This window comes from Prionailurus bengalensis, chromosome D3, assembly GCF_016509475.1.
Source record: "Prionailurus bengalensis isolate Pbe53 chromosome D3, Fcat_Pben_1.1_paternal_pri, whole genome shotgun sequence".
In the NCBI taxonomy this organism is placed as follows: Eukaryota; Metazoa; Chordata; class Mammalia; order Carnivora; family Felidae; genus Prionailurus; species Prionailurus bengalensis.
Window position 1 is genome coordinate 19,079,127 of NC_057356.1, and position 20,341 is coordinate 19,099,467.

At 61.7% G+C, this 20,341-nt stretch overlaps 2 protein-coding genes across 8 annotated transcripts in view; both read left to right on the forward strand.

Annotated features, from left to right (window-relative positions):
* The window catches only part of CABIN1 (calcineurin binding protein 1), a 153,591-nt gene extending 145,631 nt beyond the window's left edge, over window positions 1–7,960 (forward strand). For all 7 annotated transcript variants that reach the window (XM_043557875.1, XM_043557874.1, XM_043557876.1 and 4 more), the window contains 4 exons: window positions 558–840; window positions 5,853–6,017; window positions 7,080–7,306; window positions 7,415–7,960. In XM_043557875.1, the coding sequence (XP_043413810.1) occupies window positions 558–840; window positions 5,853–6,017; window positions 7,080–7,306; window positions 7,415–7,558 (819 nt within the window). In that variant the 3' untranslated portion in view covers window positions 7,559–7,960. The remainder of the gene's footprint in view (window positions 1–557; window positions 841–5,852; window positions 6,018–7,079; window positions 7,307–7,414) is intronic.
* Window positions 7,961–10,304: 2,344 nt separating this feature from the next.
* SUSD2 (sushi domain containing 2) lies at window positions 10,305–18,038 on the forward strand. The gene is made up of 15 exons (XM_043557882.1): window positions 10,305–10,478; window positions 12,002–12,209; window positions 12,358–12,509; window positions 12,936–13,103; window positions 13,628–13,802; window positions 13,935–14,136; window positions 14,357–14,442; window positions 14,532–14,800; window positions 14,875–15,018; window positions 15,113–15,271; window positions 16,133–16,381; window positions 16,497–16,769; window positions 16,922–17,098; window positions 17,187–17,289; window positions 17,401–18,038. Exons 1-15 carry the CDS (start codon window positions 10,397–10,399, stop codon window positions 17,423–17,425), a joined length of 2,472 nt encoding a protein of 823 aa, XP_043413817.1. The 5' UTR covers window positions 10,305–10,396; the 3' UTR covers window positions 17,426–18,038.
* Window positions 18,039–20,341: the final 2,303 nt, after the last annotated feature.

Consider the following 20,341-nt stretch of genomic DNA (forward strand, 5'->3'; position numbering starts at 1 on the left):
GGTGTGAGACCACATTTGCAGCCCTGGTGTGGCCTGAGGCTAGGGGTCTAGGGCTGGGAGGATGGCTCACACCCTGCAGCACACCCTCAGTGAGCTTCAGCCTTCACACTGTTCTGGGAGCGGAGGCTTTGGGTGCAAAGTAGAAGGGCCCTGGTGGCAGAGAGAACTGTGTGGAAGAAGATGGAGAGGCCCCAGCGGGCCCTGCTCCCCTGAGAACGGAAGGCCTAGGTGAGAGCTTCTGGGGTGGCCAAAGCTGGACTATCCGGCACTGCCTCTTTGGGGCTGCGGTCTTGAACTCAGGGAGCTGACTCTTGGTGTCACCCCAGCTCCCTAGGGATGGCCCCACATGAGGCTCAATGACCCCTGCCTGGGGTCATGTCTTCCCAGGATGGCACCCAGGAATTGGAGGGTGAGGTCTGGTGGAGGCCCTGGCCAGCCCCAGGGTCTCCGTTGAGTCCCTACCAGCAGGGCCGGACGTCTTCCCAGGGAGGTGCTGTGGGTCCCCAGGGTTAGGAGCTGGGGTGCCCACCATCCTCACCTCCTCTTTGTCGTCACAGGCCGCAGGGGACACACCCACCACCCCAAAGCACCCCAAGGACAGCCGAGAAAACTTCTTCCCTGGGGCTGGGGCTCCCACGGTTCCTGACCCTGTGCCCGCTGACACTCTCCAGCGGCCCGGTGACACTCACAACAAGCCTCGCCCGGTGCCAGCTGCCACCACGGCTATCATCCCCTGCCCTCCCTCAGCGTCGGCCTCCAGTCCAGACCCATCCAAGGACCCTGGGCACCCCCGGCCACACAGGGCAGAGGCCACCCCCAGCATGACTTCCCTGGGCCCAGGTAAGTCCCAGCCCATCTCCTAGACAGCAAGGCCAGAGCTGGGCCCAGGCCCCTGCTACCAGCCAGCAACAAGTCCTACTCCTTGTGTGGAGAGTGTGGGTGGGGGAGGGAAGGTGGCCAGGGTGACCTCCAGCCTGGTAATCCTTGAGAAGCACATCTTGGGGGCCCTGGAGGGCAGGGGGCATGACCTGATGGAGTGCCCACCACTTTCTTGACCTTTCTCCCATCCAAAAAGGGACATGATGATGGCAGTCCCCTCATAGGGGTGTGTGGCTAGGAGAGAGGGAGTCAGCACTAATAGTGATATGTTTACATGTAAACTTGATGAATAGATAGATAGGGATTCAGGAGAGGGGAGGGGTCTTGACCTTGGCTTATCAGAGATCTCACAGGCCTATGAGCTGTCCCTGAGCACATCTGTGGTGGGGAGCATTCCTGCGTAGGCCCCCTAGGGTAAGACAGATGGAAGCAGCCAGCAAGGAGTGGGATAAAGCTCATGGGTGGGCTTGTGAATTACAAAGGACAGAGGGCTCTGTCAGCCAGAGTCCTGGTTCCTTCTAAAACCCAGGATGCCCTTAGGAATGACAGCCTACTGGCAGGGGCAGCTGACAGACCAGCTTTCCAGGGAGGGGGCACCGAGGTGGCATCTCAAAGGTCAGCAGGCAAGGTGTCAGGCCTTCCCCTCACCCCGGCTCCTGGGACCAGCCTGCACCCTTGCTGAGGCCCTGCAGGGGCCTTTACTCTTGCAGGCTTATCAGTCTTCCGGGTCACAGTTCCATGCAGCCCTTCGGCCGTTCAGCCTTGGCTGTGTCACTTCCTAGCCATTTTAATATCAGACCTGAGAGCTCCTGCTGTGGCTGGTCTGCCTGGGTGGGGACTGAGGGTGGCAGCCCTCCCTCCTTTCACTCTTTCCTACAGTTCTGGCATTAGGCGCTGATGTTTTCACCTGATGCTCATCCGCAGTTTGCTTTGAGAATCATGGAAGTGTAGGGACCATTTGCCCAGTCGGTTACAATTACCCTGGTTGTGGCCTCGTGAGACGAGGAATCACTTCCCTTAAGTCAGCTCCTGCAACCATTTGTTGTGAGGGGAGCCTCCGAAGGCTGCAGGACCAGAGCAGTTGAAGGATTGTAAGTGGTGGTTCTACCACCAGGTGACCTTGGCTGTCCCTGCTCCCCTCTGTGTACCTTGTTGTGTCTCAGTTTCCAGCACACAGTGTGTCAGATGGAGGTGATACAGGTTTAGCACAGTGCTTGGTGGACAGCAAGCACAGCCCCGGGGTGGATTGTGGTCATTTCAAAGGGCAGCGACAGTGAGAGTCCACAGCCCAAGGAAATCACTCCCTCCCATGAAGTCGTGGCTCCCGCAAGGTGTCCCCCCGACCTTAGGCTGTCTTACCCTCCACCTGACTCTTGCCTCCATGGTGTTGTAGCTTCTGAGGATCAGAGCTGTCAGCTGGTCATCTGAATTCTCTCATGTTGCTGGCACATCTCAGGTTCTCACCAGCTGTTGGCTGGAGGCCTCAGTTCCTCCACTGTGGGCCTCTCCGTAGGCTGCTGAGTATCCCCATGTCATGGCTGCTGGCTTCCCCCCAGAGTCTAGGTCTAAGAGAGCGAGACCACTGAAAGGAAGCCTCAGTGTGCTGCATAACCTAATCTGGAAGTGAGTGACCATCACTGGTGTTGGCCACACATAACTGGGTGCTAGGTGGGAAGGTTCCTTAGGGTCTAACAGGAGGCAGGGTCATCAGGGCCCTGGGAGCCTGGCTGCCTTCCTTCCGTCTCCTGCTCACCACACCCCAGTCCCAAGCAGGCTCCAAACTATGATTTGCACTTTTTTCCCCTGTGTCGGATCAATGGAAGAGTGTATGTTTCCCGATGTGTTTTCTTCGTCCCGAAGAATTGATCCTTTTTTATTTTCTTCCCCCAAACTAAATAGCCTTTTGCTAAAATGGAACTCTTACATGACATCGGGGGTGGGGACGGCCCTGGGCTGAGAATATGTGCTGCATGGACCTGGCAGTGGAGTAGCCTCCTGACGGGCCAGGTGCTCAGCACATTCCCAAACCAGGCCTCTGCACTTGCACACCTGCCATGTGGAGTGACCTGCCGGCCTCTTGGAGCTGCCTCAGGATGTGCGAGCAGGTGGTGTTTGGCCGGTTGTGTTGGGGGGGGGGGGGTGCCCCTGATGATCCCCAGAATCCCCTGGAGTGGTGTCAGGGCCGTGTTGGGATGGGCACATCGCCCCAGATCCCATCTCCCACAACCCCCAGAACAGGGAAAGCACCAGGAAGGAGCCATCCAGCAGGGTGACTGAGTGACCTGGCAGTGTGACCAGCATCTGCCTCTCCTGGTGACCAGCAGGCAGCCTGGAACCAGGCATAGGTTTGGATGGACAGGAAGGGTAGGCCTGCCCTGCAAAGGCACCCAGGAGGGTGTATACCTAGAGGGTGTACAGGGTGGTACCGAAGCCAGAGACGGCTACACGGGAGGTTGCAAGCCACCTAGGAGAGCAGGCTTGAGGACGGATCCTCTCAGGACATGTCCCCAAGGTGCGAGAGCACGGGGAAGGCAGCCTCCCCAAGGTGGACAGCCCCGCCCTGAACCCCCCACTCCCATGGTGCCCCTCACACAGGCCTCTGGCTCCAGCCAGGGGAAGGCGGCCGGCAGTGGCTGGGAGTGTCCAGTCCTGACTTGTCCCACCTGCTGCGGCCTGTGGATGGGCAGGAGTGGTCTCAAGCTTCTCTGGTCACTACCTGAGCCTCACCCAACTACCCAGGCCATGCCGACCAGGGCCACCGGCCTCATGTGGTGGATCCATTCCCTTGCGGAGCTCAGGGTTGTTCGTGGACATCCAAGAAACTCCTAGTCGTGTGTCTCCCACAGAGGGGGCCTGGCCCTGCCTCTTGCTGCCTGCCCCCCACCTCCTTGCTGAGCACGTGCTATCTCTTTGTTTGTTGGATATTTGCCCACTACAGGCCAGGACCTGGTTTGGTGCTAGAATAGTGCCTGGTCTACAGGTAAGTGAGGGTCCTTCTTGCTGAGGGGCCAGGCCTTCAGGAGCAGGGAAGTACATCAGGGAGGAAGAGTGGAGAGGGCACTGCAGGCCATGGGACCAGCCTGGTACAGAAAGCACCTGCCTGAGCAGGGTGCCCCCAGCCAATGGGCTTAGCTGTAATGCCAGCCTCATGCCATCCCGAGAAGCCAGGAAAAGTCTGAGCCAGGGCTGGTGCTTCCAGGACACTGGTCCTTAGGGACCCAGTGCCCAGACCATGAGTCTGCCCCAGAGAGCAGGGAGAGTAGCCCGATAGCAAAGGACTCCAGCCTGGCCATATGTTTCCCACAGGCAGGGATCCTGAGACCAAGGAGGCCAGGGGGACCCAGATGGTCCTTCTCTTAAGGTTGGGCCCCCAGGCCAATCCCCTCCCCCTCAGGCTCACCTGCAGCCCTCCTCACAGGGCCACCACGGTGGTGGTGGGGAGGGGAGGGGGCTGCCTGGCCTACAGAGCACTACCCTACGTGCTTAACACTCTCTGCTAGATGCCCCTGCCCGAGTGTCCCTTCACCTCATGGTGGCCCACCCAGAGGAAAGGCCTGGAAGGGGTGGACAGTCCCCTGGGATAGGAGAGAGCCAGCCTGACACCTGACCCCTCTGAGGGCAGCCCCAGGCCCTCCCTGCACCCTGCTCCCCCTGTCCTGCTCCTGTCCTGTAGATACCAATCAGCAAGGAAGCCAGCAGCCCTCCCAGCCCACCTAAGCAGCCGCTTTAGGCTCCTCGGCCAGGCCCTCAGGGAACAGCCCCATGAGAAGAGGTCGGACACAGGCAGGCAGGCAGGCAGAGCACTAGACCAGACACCCACCAAGTCTGCTTCATGAGTGCGTGCCCAGCCACAGCGAACCAAGTCCTGCACCAGCGATGTGGGATTCCGGCTGCTGTCCCTGCTCCCCAGGTCCGGGGGGAAGTAGGAGGAGCCTTCCGAGGTGCTCACCCCTGCCTACCATAGTGTAGGGGGCTGGACGCTGGGACGAAGAGGCTGTGACCATGCCGGCCAGGCTGTGAGACCTGAGGAAGGGCGAGAGTGGCTCATGGCTTAGGTAGCCAGGGAATGCTCTGTCCTCTGGGAGCTGGAAGCCAACAGTGGGGAGGCCATGGCTGCTCAGTGGCCCAATCTTTGTCCCTGTCCCAGGAGCTGTCACTCCTGCCTTGTCAAGGCTGGGGTGGGGGCGGGGGTGGGGCTTTACCTGCTGGCGAAGGGGAAGGAAGGGTTCAGTGGGAAAGTGGGAGAGTGGAAGGGTTGCGGGGTGATGGCCATCTAGGCCCAAATAAAAAGGAAGAGGGGAGTGAGGGGAGGAAGAGAGCATGAGGAGGCAGGATGCGGGGGGAGGAGCTGCAGGGCACTGGAGGCAGGGCCTGGGGGGCTGGGAGCTGGTGGCCCGATGCTGACTAACGGCCTGGCTGGCGGCCATAGGCTCAGCCTATACCCCTCAGGCCCATCAGGCCTTGGCTCAAGGGAGGCCAGTTCCCGGCCCCTGCCTCATGCCAGGGAAGGTGTGGCCTGGCGGAAGGGCACGGTGCCAGCACACCGCTCTGTCCGCTTTGGTCTTAGCTGGTTGGTTTGGTTTTGGGTCCTGACCATGTTTCTGAGCACCACTCCAATAAGCTAGTGGGAAGAGCCCATGAGCCCACCTCTTAAAGTCCTGTGATAGCGTTTGATTGAGGGGGCTGGGGCCTCACAGTCCCCCGTGTTGCCCCTACCGTGTCGGGTACACAGTGGTCCCAGGTGGTGGGCCAGCCACACCAGCGTCCACGGGGGGCTGAGCAGTTTCCTGCCAGTACCAGCCCGGCCCTACCCATGCAGTTGTTCTAGAGAAGCCCCTGCCGGTCCCCTGGTGGGGGTGGCGAGCTGCCTCGGCACGGGTCCCCTGCCAGGTGTACCAGGGTGCAGGAGGGAGGGGCCCTGTCTTGCAGGCTGGGTGAGGGTTGTGACCTGCAGCCCTCCTGTGTCCCCACAGAGGGAGAAGAGCTGGCCGGAGGGGCAGAGGGCACAGGCTTCACGCCACAGGAGCCACTGCACGGTGAGCAGGTGAAGACTGTTCCTGACAGCCCCTCGGCAGAGCCGCACTGCTGGCCCCCAGAGGCTGCGCCCCGGACAGGCGCCGAGCCCACCTGCAGCCAGGGTAAGACGAGCTGGGAGCAGCCAGGGTGGGCCTCACCTGGAAGGGTGGAGGGCGTCACAGGGTGACCAGCTGGCAGAGCAGGGCCCGGGGAGGACCCAGTCATGCTAAAGCACAGCGGAGAGGCAGCTGGGCAGGGAGGCCCAGAGCGGAGACCCCCTCATTCTACCTCTGGCTCCACGGAGACTAGCGAGGGCGGGTGGCCAGCCCAAGCTGAGGCCGCTGAGTCCCAGAGAGGACGCCCCCAGACAGGGCCAAGAGAGGGGTTGGCATGTGGGGGGAGGAGTCTGGGGCAGACAGAGGGGTGGCCAGCCTGGCCAGACAGTTGTCCATGTCCTAGTCATCCCTGTGGATAGAGCCCTTTCCCAACCAGCCAGCCCCCTGGGGACTCCTCAGGGTCCGGGATCTCACTGACCCTGCTCAGGACTGTAGGGCCTGGTACCAGCCAGAGGAAGCCAAGCATGGGCTTTTAAAGCCATGGGACCTTGGAGGAATGTGGAGACCAGCCAGGCCGACCCGGCGGCCCCTAGCTCTTGCAGCTTCACGGAGGCTGCCAGCCCCGGAAGTGCTGCCTCCAGCCTCCTGGGAGATGCAGCCCTGGAGCGGGAGTGGAAGTGAAGAAGTGAACGCCCTGGCGCTAGCTGAGTGACTGGCGACGGGCCCCGGTATCCTCCCTGTGGTGTGGACACCAGTAGGACAAGCATCCTAGGATTGTTGCAGGGATGCGGCCGTTAATGTGTGCACGGCGTCTGGAGGGCCTGCTCCAGGGGCTTGCCTGTATCCCAGGCCCTGGACTCCCAGAGTGCACTGTGCTCCTTGGGCGGGGGCAGGGGGAGTCCCAGTCCCCAGACCTGGGCAGTCGCGGAGGCAGACACAGGAGGCCTGGAGCCTGCCAGCCAGCACAGACCAGAAGGCCAAGAGAAAGCACCCTCGGCCTGACGCAGCAGGAGGAGGCGTTCTGGGTGCCTCTGTTTTCCAGAGGGGAAACTGAGGCCCAAGCCAAGGAGGGGCAGGCAGGCCCAGGAGACTGTGAGCAAGGCTCAGCTCCCACTGTCCACCCCACAGTCACCAGCTCCAAGGTGCCCAGTGGTGCAAGTGCCCAGTCACCCGAGGGCCCCCCCAACAAGGCAGAGCCCGGCCGGGCCAAGTCGCGCCTCCTCCCCAGCATGCCAAAGCTGGTCATCCCCTCAGCTGCCACCAAGTTCCCCCCTGAGATCACCGTCACGCCGCCCACCCCGACCCTGCTCTCGCCCAAAGGCAGCATCTCGGAGGAGACCAAGCAGAAGCTGAAGGTGACCACGGGTGCCGAATGGGGGGCATGGGCGGGACGTGGGCTATAGGGGGACCTGGGGCCAGGCCTGGGCCACCCCTGACCAGTGCCCTGCCCGCTCTGTGTGCAGTCGGCCATCCTATCTGCCCAGTCGGCCGCCAACGTGAGGAAGGAGAGCCTGTGCCAGCCGGCCCTGGAGGTCCTGGAGACGTCAAGCCAGGAGTCCTCGCTGGAGAGTGAGACGGACGAGGATGATGACTACATGGACATCTAAAGCGTGGGGCCGTCCCTCTGCCCCCTGGCCCGAGCCCCTCAGCTGCACGGGGCCCAGGCAGAGCACCATTCCCCACACAGACCCCAGTCCGCCCAGCCTCCCTCCCTTGCGGTATCCTCCCCTCCTGCCTGGGCCGTGGTCTGTCCCCACCACATGGGCTCCCGGAAGAGGCCGAGCTTGGCCACGTGAAGACAGCCGCAGTTCGCACAGCGGGGCTCGCAACCTTTTCTATGAGACGCTGACTTTGTATAACCGTGTCCACGCCCAGCCTAGGTGGCCGTGTCCACACCTTGATGCCCGGATGAGCCGGGCTTTGCCTGTGTCATAGTGGAGGGGTCATTTAGGGTTGGGCTCGCCCCACTCCCTTTTTCTGGTTTCTTTTCTAATAAAGATGGAACAGTTGTCTTTGCCTCTTTGTTCAACCCCGGGGGCTTGCTGTCCAGGGTTTCTGGGCCCTTCTCCCCATAGATCAGGGCCCAGCCCTTGGGCATCCCAGGAGCAGGCAGGGGCTGGGCAGGCAGTGAGTCAGTGTGGAGAAGTGAGCACAGGCCAAGTAGGGCAGACCCTCTATGTGGGACTGGAGTCGGGCGTGGAAGGGGCCTCAAGAGCATCCCCGAAGGGCTCAGTGTCGGGGGGTGCCCCTCTGGAATATGGGCAGGGGTGGGTGGAGGAGGCTGCAGGGAGCAGGTCGTGCCAGGCCTCACCTAGAGACTGTCTTGTGATGGGCGCCCAATGCAGAGGCCCCTGAGAGGCAAGGTCAGTGTCAGGAAGTGGGAGGTGGGGCTGGCAGGGAAGGTACTTAGACCCCAGCACACTTGCCTTCCAATGAACTGGCCATGCAGTTGTGGGGCTCAGTGCAACATGTAACTGGGGCTCCTGTTCAAAAAGTAATTTTCTAAAGGTGACAGCAGAGCATTATGCAAGCCCGCGATGCTGGCTCTGCTCTTTCAAGGCTCTGAGTACATCTGTTTTGGGGAGGCACAAGTTGCAGGGGCCGCAAACTGCCCTTTACACTGTCAAACCCCTCAGTGCCTTGGGGACCCAGCTGTCACCCCCCACAGCTCTGGGCTGGCCCTGCCCCCAGGGGTCTCCCTGAAAAGCTGTCCAGGATGGAGATGGGGACACTCCTTGCTGCCCTGTGCCCCTCATGGGCTGGGCACTGCCAGGATCCCCAGCCCAAGGCTGGCAGAGCCATCATGGGGACACAGCAGCACAGCAGCCTTGGGGAGGTCCTCACCAAAACGTCCCTAAATCCAGGTTCTTTGCCGGGCGAGGGCAGGGCAGGGGTAGCGGTTACTCAGTTGATGCCCCTCTCCCCAAATTCCTACCTTCTCTTCTTCTCAGACCGGAGTGCCCAGAAAGAGTTCTGGGAATAATGCAGCAGTCTCCCAGTGCTTCCTGGCTCTCAGACCCCCAAGGACACCTGGGACCCATCCTGGAATCATTCCTATCCTCTTCCTTCCCCTGACGTGCCACAAGGAGCACCCTCGCCCCAGGGCCTGGGATGAGCCCCAGCACTAGCCATCAGCACCCACCTAGAGAGGTGCCGTGAGCTCCCAGCAACCAAGTTGGGAGATGTAGCTCCTGACCACCCCAACTGTCTTCCCTGATGCCTATAGGAGCCTCCTTTCCAGAGAAACTGCAGGCCAGATGAGAAGGGAGGTGCCCAGGGAAGGGAGGCTGGCCAGACCGCAGGAGCTGAGGAGCGTCGCTGGATGGCCCTAAGCTCATAGCCCCCACCAGCTTCAGTTCCCTTCTTCTGGGGATGTATCCCCTTTGGACGGACACCTTTAGAAGCTGCCTCTGGGGAGACAACCATCTGTCGGTCTGGACACCCAGCCCAGGTGGCAGGGTCCAAGTGAGTCCCAGGCCTGGGACGGGAGGGGCGTCTCCAGGAAGCTGCCTGGGGCCTAGCCCAGCACTGTAGCCTCTCCCAGTGATCCCACCTATCCACACCAGGACCTCAGTTTCCTTCCTTGCACAGTGAGAAGGGAGAACAATGAAAAGATAATGCAAATTCTCTGAGTGACTGCCAGGGGTGGGCGGGGTTGGGTGGCTCTTCTCCCAGTCTCCCTGCCCTGTTTGGAGCCCTGTTTCATAGGCCAGCCCCACTCCGGGGATTCCAGACCAGGGGGTTCTGGCCTCAGCCTCTAACCCCACTGTTAACCTGCCCTGGCCAGGCTCCCTCCCACAGCCTTCGCCCCCTCCCTCAGAAAGGGATCCCCTCCTCCCCTCCCTCCTTCAGTACCCACACAAGCCAGTGATCAGCAGGAAGTTACTTGCTCCCTCTCCCTGCCAGGCTTGGGGGAGGAATTGGGACTACCTGCTCCCGGGGCGGGGAAGCTGAAGCCGGGAGCTGGGAGATCTGGGGCTGAGGGCCCCCAGGGCGCTGGAATCCAGAGATTCTAAGGACCACCTGGCCTAACCCATCGGGCCAAGTCCCATCCCCAGCGGAGCCCCACCCTGGCCGCCCGCCCCGGGGCTTGACCTGGGGTGGGATCCGGTGGTCTAGGTTGGGTTGTGGCCTCTGGACATCCAGATCCCCGAGTGCCAGAGAGGTCCAATAGCTGGAGGCTCGGGCCCCCTCCCCCGCGTCCTGGGCTGGCGGGCCAGGAATGTGCTAACAGCGCAGGTTGGGCCCTACCGGCCCACGAGGGCACCTGTGGACTTTGAGAGGGGAACCGGGTGGGGTGGGGTGGGGCGGGGCAGGACGAGACGGGACGGGGCGGGGCGGCTGCGCTGTGTGCGGGGCGGGGCGGGGCCAGGCCAGTGGGGAGTGAGCCGGCCTGCAGGCTCCCAGCCACTGCTGCGCTGCAGGCTGCAGACTCAGGCCGCACCATGAAGCTGCCCCTCCCGCTCTGGGCCCTGCTGCTGCTGCTGCTGGCGACAGTCCCAGGCCCAGGCCCCGGGCCTGCAGCAGGTACGCCCCGACCCTGCCCTTCTTGCCTCTGTCCGTCTGTCTGTCTGCCTGCTGCAGCCAGGCCCAGGGCGGACACCCCTCTGCTCAGCCTCCTCCATCTGTCAGGCCATCTGGGGCTGTACTGGGGGTTGTGAGAAGAAATTCTGGGGATCCTAGGGTCCAGGGGCTGCTGGCAGGATGGAGAGTCAGCTGTGCCCACCCTAAACCCGCTAGGAGCTGGGAGGTGCTGGCTGCCTGGGAGGCAAGTGGTCTAGAGGAGAGTGGTGGGCTTAGGAGAGCCCTTGGCCTGCACGAGGATGTGCTCACACGTGGAGGACCCCCAGTCCCACTAAGCCCCCTGTCAGGCAAGAGGAAGGATTGTGGGTCCTTATTAGGGTGGGGCTGAACCTGAGAAATCTGGGGGAAAGCTCCTACTCCAGAGCCTCAGGCTGGACTGGGCTGGAAGTGATAGGCTCCCCAGCCCCCCACCCCACCCCTATCTCCCATCTTGGGTAAAAGCCACCACCCTTCTGCCACTTATCTCACTTACTGGCATCACTCAGCCTCCTCCCCCACTCCCTTGAGCCATCACATCCTCCCTCCGTCAATAAACGTTTATTGACGCTCTTGAGTGCCAAGCCCTGCACTGGGTGAAATGGGGTCACTGGGGTGGCTCAGGTCCAGTCCCAGCCCTTGACTGGCCCCCTTTGATAGGGTCACAGGGAAAGGCCAGGTGGGACGGGTGATCCTGCCTTGGCATCTGTACCCCAGCTCAGTCTCCACCCTCCAATCTGCCCAGCCACGTCCCGCCGCAGAGGGATGGATTCCCTGAAAATATGGCCCTGTCATAGGTCCCCATGGTGGTAAGAGCCTAGGCCTGATGTCCACAGCCCCACACCAAACCAGCCTCTCCTTCACACTGGCCCTGCTGGGCCCTCTGCTGGAGACGTCCTTCCACTCCCCTCAGAGGAAGGGAGCACCCCTTGCCCTCTCCCCTAAGGGTGGGGCTCCTTCGGGGGCCACGGTCGGTGAGCTGGTGCTGCCTGGCGAAGTGAGATGGAGCACGCCAAGCCCGGACATCAGCCCTTGCCAGGCCTCCAATGGGCCTCTTAGTAGCTACCTTCCCAGACCCCAGACTGTCCTCCAGGCTCGGTCTATTGACCCTTCAGTGAATAGAGAAGGGTCCCCCGCCCACGTCAAGGGCTCAGCCACTGCTGGCCATCTGAGGCTGTGGTCTTCCAGGACTTGGTGGCAGAAGGTCATTCCTGCCCAGGGGGCTCCTCTTGATACTGCAAAAGTTTGTCTAGAGACATTTCCCCTTATCTCTTCTTGTTCTAGCTAATCATTCAGGCAACTGCTAGATCATTTGTACCAAGAATCCCTCCCCCACAGGCCCTGTGGGTTTCCACTGTGTTCCCTTGGTGGGTAGTGCGATCCCGGCTGGCATTCTCCTGGGGATGCTTCTCTCTAATGGGCTCCAGGAAAACAAATTCGAGGCCTGCCCGTGGGGCAGCCAGGCACTCAGGGCCCCCCCTCTCCTCCAGGTGCCAAGGGGACCTGCTCCCACCGCTGTGGAGACCGGGATGGGCTCTGCTCCTGCCACCCAACCTGCTCCGGCCTGAACACCTGCTGCTCGGACTTTCGGGACTTCTGCCTGGAAATCTCGCCCTACTCAGGCTCTATGATGGGTGGCAAGGACTTTGTAGTGCAGCACTTCAACTGGTTTAACCCCACTGATGGTGTGATCTGCAGGTGGGAGGCCCGAGGGGCTCTCTGCATGCTGGGGACCCAGGGACAGCTGGCTGGTTGGGTCCCCCAGGGAAGAGGTCAGGAGCCCAGGCCTCGGAGAGGGTCAGCCCACCCTGGCCCAGGCTTTCCTGCCACCTCCGGCCCCCCACAGGTTTAAAGAGAGCATCCAGACCCTCGGGCATGTGGACTCCTCTGGACATGTGCACTGTGTGTCACCCTTGCTGTATGAGACGGGCCGTATCCCCTTCACACTCTCGATGGACAATGGTCGCTCCTTCCCGCGTTCGGGCACCTGGCTGGCCGGTGAGCCCCAGCTTCCTGGGCCTCGGTTCCCCAACAGGGACTTTCCCTAGCGCTAATCTATGCACACCTTGCCTGCCAACCATGCCCTGCTTCTCTGGCTTAACCAGTCCCTTTGGAGGCGCGCCCGACCACAGGGGCGTGGGTTCTCCAGCTCCTCTCCCCACCCCCTGACGTCCACACAGGGGACCCAGCCCAGAGGGAGTGGGGGCTTCAGGAGTCCCCAGCCAGGCCAGGGGACGGGGGAAGCCAGGTGGAGACCTGGGCAACAGAGGGCAGCCTCTCCCATGGCCTCTGTCCTTTCCTCACTTGAGGGTCTGGGGGAGTCATTGCTCTAATGGGACTGCCACGCTTTATCCTTGGGAGGCACCCCCAGCTCTCAGAGCCCCTGGGCCTCAGGCCTCCGCTCACCCCTCCCCTCCCACCCAGTGCACCCCAGCAAAGTGTCGGAGACAGAGAAGAGCCAGCTGGTGAATGAGACGCAATGGCAATACTATGGCACTGCCGACACCACAGGGAACCTCACCCTGACCTGGCAAGCCTCGGCTCTGCCCACGGAGACTGTCACCATCGAGCTGTGGGGTTATGAGGAGACAGGTGAGGCCAGCCAATGGCTGGACTGACGGAGGAGCTCTGTAGGCCAGTAGGGTTGGGAGTTTGGGGCTTGCAGAGGTGGGAGAAAGAGAATTCCAGGTAGGGCCAAATCCCAGGTGGGGATTTCGAGCAAGAAAAGTACAGGCAAGAAAGGGGACTGGGTGGGAGTGGGGTGGGGGAGGGGAGGCTGGGGATCCCTAGCTGTTTGGGGTCCAGCTCCGGGAAGCAGGTATGGACATCCCCAGCTCTGGGAAACAGAAAAGCTTGCTCCGCCCATCCTCTCCAAGCCCCTGGACTGCTAGCCTGGCCTCGAGCATGGGCTGTGACCTTAGCGTGGGGGAGGAGGAGATGGTGGTCACTTGAGCCAGGGTCCTTGCTGGAGCAGCAGGGCAGGCCTTCCTATGGGAATCATCTGTTTATCTGTCCATCTGTCAGGCTGCCCTGTGCATGCTAGGGAACTGGTCTCTCCTCTGCCTCGGGGCTCTTTGGAGGAGCCCCAGCGCTGAAAAAGGCCTTTTCTCCCTCAGGGAAGCCATATTCAGGGGAGTGGACAGCAAAGTGGTCATACCTGTACCCTTTGGTCACAAACATCCCCAACTCCGGCTTCTTCACCTTCACTCCAAAACCCGCACCTCAAAAATACCAGAGATGGGAAGTGGGTGCACTTCGGATCATCAACAGCAAATACTACGCGGGGGAGAAGTAAGGGCCAGCGGCCATGAACAGGACGGGTTGGCGGGTCTGTCCGCGGCTCCTCCCCGTGCTGCACAGGGAAGCCAGAGCTGGGGGTGGGGAGGGTGGGTGCAGCCCTCAGTGAGTGCGTGGCCCCCACAGGGATGTGCATGCACTCTGGAGCAACGAGCACGCGCTGGCCTGGCACCTGGGTGACGACTTCCAGGAGGACCCTGTGGCCTGGGCCCGCGCCCAGTGCCTGGCCTGGGAAGAGCTGGAGGACCAACTGCCCAACTTCCTGGAGGAACTGCCTGACTGCCCCTGCACGCTGGCTCAGGCCCAGGCTGACTCTGGCCGCTTCCATGTAAGCCCTTACCCGGGTCAGGGCACGGGAGATGTTGGGGGCAGGTGGGGCCAGCTGTCCCCACTACACGCACGGTGGCACCCACCCAGGAGGTGGGGTGGGGAAGTAGAGGCCCTTGGGAGGTGCGGCTGGGGTCCGAGGGCCCTCAGGGGTTGACTCCCAGCGAGAGGCTGACGGAGCCTGAGGCCAGCCCCGGTGACAGCAACATCCTGCTCTGTAGACAGACTACGGCTGTGACATTGAGCGTGGCAGCGTGTGTACCTACCATCCGGGTGCCGTGCACTGCGTGCGCTCCGTGCAAGCCAGGTGAGCCCCGCAGGGGGAGGCTGGGGCAGGGGGCAGGGCTGCGGGGCACGGTCCCCACAGCAGCCCTGACCCGTCCCCCCGCCCCCCAGCCCCCGGTACGCCTCTGGCCAGCAGTGCTGCTACACGGCGGCAGGCACACAGCTCCTGACGGCTGACTCAACTGGTGGCAGCACCCCGGACCGTGGCCACGACTGGGGCGCGCCCCCATTCCGCACACCACCCCGTGTGCCTGGTCTCTCCCATTGGCTCTATGATGTCATCAGCTTCTACCACTGCTGTCTGTGGGCACCCGACTGCTCCCGATACATGCGGCGACGGCCCTCCAGTGACTGTCGAAGCTACCGGCCACCACGCCTAGGTGGGTGCCAGCCGCGGCTGGGCCCCGAGCAGGGCCAGGCCAGGCAGGCCCACCTGACCCTCTGCTCTCCCCAGCCTCTGCCTTCGGGGACCCACACTTCATCACTTTCGATGGTGCCAACTTCACGTTCAATGGGCGTGGCGAGTACGTGCTGCTGGAGGCGACGCTGACCAACCTAAGGGTGCAGGGGCGGGCCGAGCCCGGGACAACGCCTGAGGGTGAGGCCGGGGCCCGTGGGCCCTGGGTGGCTCAGGGTCATCCCGGGAGGGAGGCTGGAGCTGAGCAGACAGTGTTCTGCACCTGCCACCCTAGGCACGCGGGACCGAGGCACAGGGCTGACGGCCGTGGCTGTCCAGGAGGGCAACTCAGACGTGGTAGAGGTCCGGCTGGCTGGCGGGGCAGGGGTCCTACAAGTGCTGCTGAACCAGGAGGTACTCAGCTTCACCGAGCAGAGCTGGATGGACCTGAATGGTGAGTGAGACGGCCCAGGAGCTTCAGCGGGCCACTTGCACGCCGTTTCTCTCTCGCCGGAGCCGCCATCCCTCTCGCTGGCCCTGGGGTTCAGAGCATGGGTGCAGAGATGGAGGCCTCTCGCTATGATCCACATGCTGTCCCCACTGTGCCCAGCCTCGTGGTGCACCAGTCAGCCCCACCCCTGCACCCCACGCTGAGGGGCCCGGCACAGTGGACACCTGCCCCCAGCCCACGGCTGTCTGTGGGCAGATGAGGCTCTAGGCCTCTGATAGCGAGGTGTAGCCAGGGGACCTGGTCTGATCTCATGCTTTCATATGGAGCCCCAGACACATGTGGTCAGAACCCTGAGCCGCCAGGACAGTAGGACTTGGAGCTGGAAGCTACAGTGATAGGAATCACCTGCGTCAAGGACACTGGCTGGCCCTGAGGGCTAAGGAGCAGCCACCTGCCCGACCGCCTTCCCTGGTGGTGCTCCCTCAAGGAACTGAGCTAATGAAATGATTTGCGGCTGGGGGGGAGGGTACCTGGGATGGGCCCTGCTGCTGCTGAGGGTGCAGGGACCCCCAGGAAGGGTGGGGGTGGGCATGGCTGCTGCCTCCTCAAGGAGCGAGGACTGGCAGGTGACCCCACATGCAGGGCCTCGGCATGAGGGGTCCCTTCAGAGCCTGGGCCCTTCATATTGGTGTGGGGGTCCCAGTACAGGTGTCGGCACGGGGTGAGAGGGTGTCCCAGCAGGCCCTGGGGACGCCCTCCCCTTCCCTGAAATCCCATGAATGCTGACCCACTCATTCTGGGGCTGTGGAGTCCCAGCACGGTACCCTCAGTGGGCAACGCTGACCCCAACTCCACTGTGCCCAGGTATGTTCCTGTCGGCAGCTGCCGGGGACAGCGTATCCATCATGCTGTCATCGGGGGCTGGCCTGGAGGTCAGTGTCCAGGGTCCATTCCTGAGTGTGGCTGTCCTCCTGCCCGAGAAGTTCCTCACCCACACACGAGGCCTCCTCGGCACACTCAATGATGACCCCACGGATGACTTCACCCTGCGCAATGGGAAGGTCTTGCCCCTCAGCTCCAGTTCCCGAGAGCTGTTCCGCTTTGGGGCCGACTGTGAGTGACCACGAGGCACACACTGGGGGTGGGGGTGGGGGGACAGTCAGTGGAAGTGAAGGGGGGAGACTCCGGACTCTTGACCACCAGCAAGACCTGCTGCGTGTCTCCCCAGGGGCCGTGGAGAACGCCTCCTCCCTGCTCACCTATGACTCCTGGTTCCTGGTTAACAACTTCCTGTACCAGCCCAAGCATGACCACACCTTTCAGCCCCTGTTCCCCGAGGAGACCACCCCCAACCCCAGCCAGGCGACTGAGGCTGCTGAATTGTGTGGGGACAACCATTTCTGCAGATTTGATGTAATGGCCACTGGGAGCCTGAGTGTGGGCAATGCCACACGGATGGCCCATCAGTGGCACCAGCATCGTGTGCAAAGCCTGAAGCCTGGTGAGGGCATCTGGGGGCACAGGCAAGGGGGTGGGCACCTTACGCTGGGACAAGGCCTCCTAGGCTGGCAGCTGCCAGGGGGCAGGCAGCTGCCAGGGGGCAGGGTAGCCAGTGGCTTAAACCTGTGGTCTATTTCTGGTCCCCTACCCCAGTGAGATCCTGTGGCTGGCTAGCTCCACCCCCCAACGGGCTCAAGGAAGGTATCAGCTACCTGATGGGCTCCACTGTCCACTTCCACTGCAATAGCGGCTACAGCCTGGTTGGGGCAGAGGCCAGCACCTGCCAAGCTGATGGCACCTGGTCCAGGCCCACCCCAGTGTGCCAGCCAGGTGAGGATGCCCTGCCCACCTGGCCCCCCTACCCCCGCCCCCTGCCCCCCGCCCTCGGGCAGCCCTCACTGCTCTGCCCTGTCGCCAGGACGGAGCTACGCGGTGCTGCTGAGCATCATCTTTGGAGGCTTGGCAGTGGTGGCTCTGGTTGCACTCGTCTACGTGCTGCTGCGCCGCAGGAAGAGCAACATGTAAGACCCCACCCACCCAGACCTGGGTTTCCACCAGCAGGACCCTGGTCCGTGCCCCTCCTTGGCTCTCCTAAGACTCTATGCCTGCTCTAGACAATGTCTCTGTTGCAGGGCCAGCTGGGGTTCACAGCCCTGAGGGGAGCACATCTGACCGGCAGCAGGAGCCACATGGGGCCACCCTGGAGCCAAGACCAACCTCCCAGGAGAAAGCCCCAAACCTCTGAGAACATGCACCTCACTACTTTGCTCCTCAAATCCCTAGCACCATTCACCTGGGACCCCGGACAACCGATGCCTGAGCCTTTAATGCCCATGGACTTGAGGACTGGTGACCTGCTCTGTCACCTCAGACCTGGACACCCGGCTCTAACCGTGCAGTTCCCGAGACCAGCACCTGGTGCTCTAGCCCCTAGAATCCATACCCTTGAATTCTAATACCTGTCGCTAGAGACCCAGTACTCCGGCACCTGAAACTCAAATGCCAGTACCTCAGATCCCGTGTCTGATGACCCTGACCCCTGATATACTGAGACCTGGTGCCTCAACACGGGAGCCCTAATGCCCAGCTGCCTTGATTGCTGAACTTGCCCCAGCCTGAGTGGGAGAGGCTCAGTGTGTGGAGAGGCCTCAGCACACCCTAGTGGAGAGTCACTCTGAACTCCAGGCTTGTAATTCCAACCATTCTGGAATGTCACTTGAAATACCACCCCTACCTGTACCAGGAGAAAACAAACCTGTGGTGCCCCCTCCCTTGTGTCCTGGTGCGCATGCTGTGCTTCAGCTCTAGTTCCAGAGAGTTCCATGGTTGCCGTGTGGGGTCAAAAGCACCCAGAGCAACCCAGATCTGAGTCCTTCATCCACTGGCAGGCCACCTGGGGCATGTCCCTCCCCAGCCTGTCTCCATCTGAAAAGCAGGATTGCGAACAGTGTCTGTTTTGTGGGTTGAGGACAAAGGACAGTGTCTGCAAAGGGTTCATCATGGATGCCATGCCGGGTACCCAGGAGTTGGGATGGGCCAGCACAGTCACCTGCCCCAGCACCGCCCTGAAGGCAGTGACTGGTAGTTCCCGACCAGAGCCCATGTTCTGGGTCCCTGGGCACTTTACCCAGGAGTGCCCAGGAACTGGGTATGGAGCACAGGCCTCCTGCTACTGCTGCCCTCTTTGTGGTGAGGGTGCTGAGTGGGGGCCATGGGAGGGCCTAGGCCAGATAGGGTCAAGCTTGTATCATGGGTCTCAGAGAAAGCACAGTGGAGGGTGGGGTTGAAGATTGGTGCTCCCTGGTCCAGTCTCATGGCTCAGGCTGAGAGGTGGGGGTTGGGGGAATTTGCCCAAAGAATGTAGAACCCTGGGCGAGAGGTGATTGGAAATGGAGGCCCCCTTCACTGCGACATGCAGTGCTGAGAGTGGCCACACGGGGGCAGCAGAGGGTAGGAACAGAGGTGGGAGGTGGAGGCTACCCAAGGTCCTAGGGGAGGGCGGTCTGTGTCTGCTCTTTAGCTGGGCCAGCTGTTGAAACCTTGGCTAAGGCTCATGCAAGCCCACCTCTGCATCTCTCTCTGCTGGGAGGGCCTCTCAAGTCACCCCCCAGTCTCAGGAGCACAGGTTTTCCAGTTGACACTGACCACCGGAGCCAGAACCCCGGCCTCCCCAATCTCTTAGACCTGCTCCTGGCCAACAGTCCTGGGCAAAGGTGGGAAACCTGAGTGGTAGGGGCAGGTGCCATCTGGGGGAGGCAAGTGTGCACAATGGGGTACATTCAAAGGAACAGAGATGAGAGTGAGGGGTTGGGGATATCCTTGGGGAGGTGCCCAGGAGACTAAAGGAGGGGGATGGGGTGGACGCTTACTGCTCTCTCAGGCCCTACTCCCTACTACCCCACATCTCCCAGCTTCCAGCTCAGGGCAGGGTGGGGCTGAGGGCCGGCCCCTTGGCCACCAGGCAGGTACTTTCCTCTGCAGATGAGGCAAAGCAAGGCTGGCCTCCCACCGACCTGGGTCCTCAGGGTGTCCCTGTGCCAAGCCAGGCTGGCTCGGCCAGGCACAAGTCAGCGGATAACAGGTCAGTTTCCTGGTCAAAGCAGCCTGGACCTGTGAGAGCAGGCACACAAGGGTGGGCAGGGGCAGCTTCACAGCTCCCAGACCATGCCTGAAAGCATAGGTCAATTGTCAGAGATGTGATTGGTGAAAGAGGGCGTTCCAGGCAGAGGAACAGCCTGGGCAGAGGCTCAGAGGAAGAGAAGTGGAGTCTGGTCTGAAGAATAGTGACGCTTCTCCCACCAGGCAATGGTGGTTGGACATTATCCTAAGAGTAAAACATGACCTCCCTTGGGCTTCCCAATGTTTCTACATTCCTACATTCCTGTACCCTTCATTCATCCCTCCAGGTTGGGCCCTGGAGCCGCTTCCACCCTTCCCCAGCAGGAGAAGGGGTGCCCTGTCTGTGGCCCTGGCCCCAGACATCAGGAATTCCCAGTGCCAGGGACAGGCCAGGCTGGGAAGCCCCAACACCTGATGGGTTTTCCCGGGGGCCTGTAGGGAGTCGGGTACTATTGGGCCTGTGTGAGGGGGAAGATTCCATAGCCCCCACAGACTTCCTTTAGAGACATTAAAGTCAGGGAACCATTGCCTCAGAGAAGTGATCTCCCCAAACCACAGTCCCAGGGCATCAGAACCCAATGGCCAGTCCCCTACCTTTTGTACTAGTCGGGCTCTGGAGCAGAGGGGGGCAGGGGCAGTAATCCAGGGACCTAGAAACAAGTGATGGGAGAGTCAGGAAGTCAAGTAGCTGGTGAGGCAGTAACACCCCTGGGCTGAGGGACAGAGCAAAGGGTGCCAGAGCCAGGCCTAGGTGTTCACAAGAGTGGGAACCACATAAGCCCACGGGCCCTAGCAGGGGCCACAGGACTAAGATGGGGGAAGTGTCTGCTTCTCCTCCTGCCCTTCCATTAACTCAGGGCCAAGGAACAGATACAGCACAGTGGAGAGCAGGACCCCTTCCTTGGCCAGGCTGGTTCCTCCCACAAGCCCTGGGGTGACTGAGGGCCTACTCTG